Source organism: Colias croceus, chromosome 8 (assembly GCF_905220415.1).
Source record: "Colias croceus chromosome 8, ilColCroc2.1".
Lineage (NCBI taxonomy): Eukaryota > Metazoa > Arthropoda > Insecta > Lepidoptera > Pieridae > Colias > Colias croceus.
This window is the reverse complement of record NC_059544.1, coordinates 9,871,527-9,873,176: the sequence shown is the minus strand read 5'-3', so window position 1 is coordinate 9,873,176 and position 1,650 is coordinate 9,871,527. Positions and strand designations below refer to the sequence as shown.

The following is a 1,650-nucleotide window of genomic DNA, read 5'->3' as shown; positions in this document are numbered from 1 at the left end:
TGTGCTGTTTTATTTTGACATTTTTGGTGCATCAGAATCCTCTTGGGTGCGACGATTACATAAACAAATTTTAGTTAAATGATTACGAAAATAAATTTAGAATATCTTTAAAAAAATCCAATAAAAGAATCACAATCGAAAATAGCTATATATTTAGTTAACAACAACATTTAAATTATTAATAATACGGCATTATATACGGGAATGCCAGGTCCCTTCTGCTGGCCACTGGCATCTCTTGTATGCCACTGGCAGAGTTAAAGTCGACAGTTCCCATCCCGCATACTGGCAGGTCTCCTTGAATTGCCACTGAGCTGACGAATGGCAAAGTGCCAGAGACTGACACTGCCCCATTTATAACCAATCCATCAGACACAATACTAAATGATGGCGGCGGTAAATTCGATAAAGTTTCGAGTAACAGTTGCCCGCTAAAACCGCTAGATGGCGCTAAATCTTGGTAACTGTTTCTGGCAACCGCGTAGGGATTTTTCCGCGATATTCCGTATCGATCCATGCGTGTTGGTCCGTAAGTGTAACATTGCGCGCAAGTTTTCTGAAAGAAAATACATGAATTAGTACTAAATTACTGCAGTAGTCGAAATTTAACTAAAGTATCGTGATCCACAATCGTGATCATTAGAATTGTATATTCAATTCAAGCATGAGCAATAGGAAACCTATATTTAACTTATTTTTAATTATATATGAAATCATAGTTCAAGGCCCTATTTACTTTAAATAGAGAAGGTGCATCAGTTTATGGGTCACTTTGGAAAAATACCTCACTAAGTACACAACACTATAGACAACACGACACTTATAATATGTCTTACCTCATAAAACAAAACTTGCAAACACAAAACCAACAATGTTTTGGTCCGCATGTTGAACTATTTGATAAGTATGCACTTTATATTGACATTAAATGCTAACCCAATGCCCTATTTATATAAAATGAATATTAAATTACACAATGATATAAAATACTTACGAAACGACGTTTTTGTTAACTGCGATAGGTACCTATGTATATTGTATAATTAGTACCTTCAATTGTTACGAAATGATGATAACTTTCTTCCATATTCACACGTTTATGACGCCGACAAAGTATCAATATAATAGGTACTATTTCATAACTAATACCTACTATATAGCGTCTTTGTATTCTTTACAATAAACTAGCTGAGCCCGCGGTTTCAGGTGTGGACAAAACCTTTAAACTTATTGTTATTTTTTTACCTTTTTTGTTTTAAAAATACAGGTTCTCATGTTCTGATCTAGGTCTTCCATATTTTTTTTCTATTTCATTCACATTAGTGCTACTGGTGGCAGAATGGGAGGACAAAATATAACTATTTTGAGAAAAAAAAAAAGAAATACTGAATAAACAGTATTTCCGATAAGTTTTGAACTCGCCTCTACAATGCTCCAAAATATATTTACATAGTCTACATTTGAGTAAAGAAAAAAAAAGGCATGACAATCAGGAAAATTTAATTGTTAATGTGAATTATATTGATCTATGTTGACCTATGAATTAATAGACGTTATCTATTTCAAACATTTTAATTTCATTCATTAAGTAGGTATGAATGAAAGTGATATCTATTAATTATCGATAATATTATCTAAGTGTAAAGAGAG

The 1,650-nt window shown here is 32.8% G+C and overlaps 1 protein-coding gene across 1 annotated transcript; it reads right to left on the bottom strand.

The window, feature by feature from the left end:
• Nucleotides 1-134: 134 nt before the first annotated feature.
• On the bottom strand, nucleotides 135-931 carry LOC123693598 (chorion class B protein Ld34-like). The gene is made up of 2 exons (XM_045638764.1): nucleotides 837-931; nucleotides 135-556 (listed from the first exon to the last, which is right to left on the bottom strand). Exons 1-2 carry the CDS (start codon nucleotides 885-887, stop codon nucleotides 179-181), a joined length of 429 nt encoding a protein of 142 aa, XP_045494720.1. The 5' UTR covers nucleotides 888-931; the 3' UTR covers nucleotides 135-178.
• Between the last annotated feature and the right edge of the window lie 719 nt (nucleotides 932-1,650).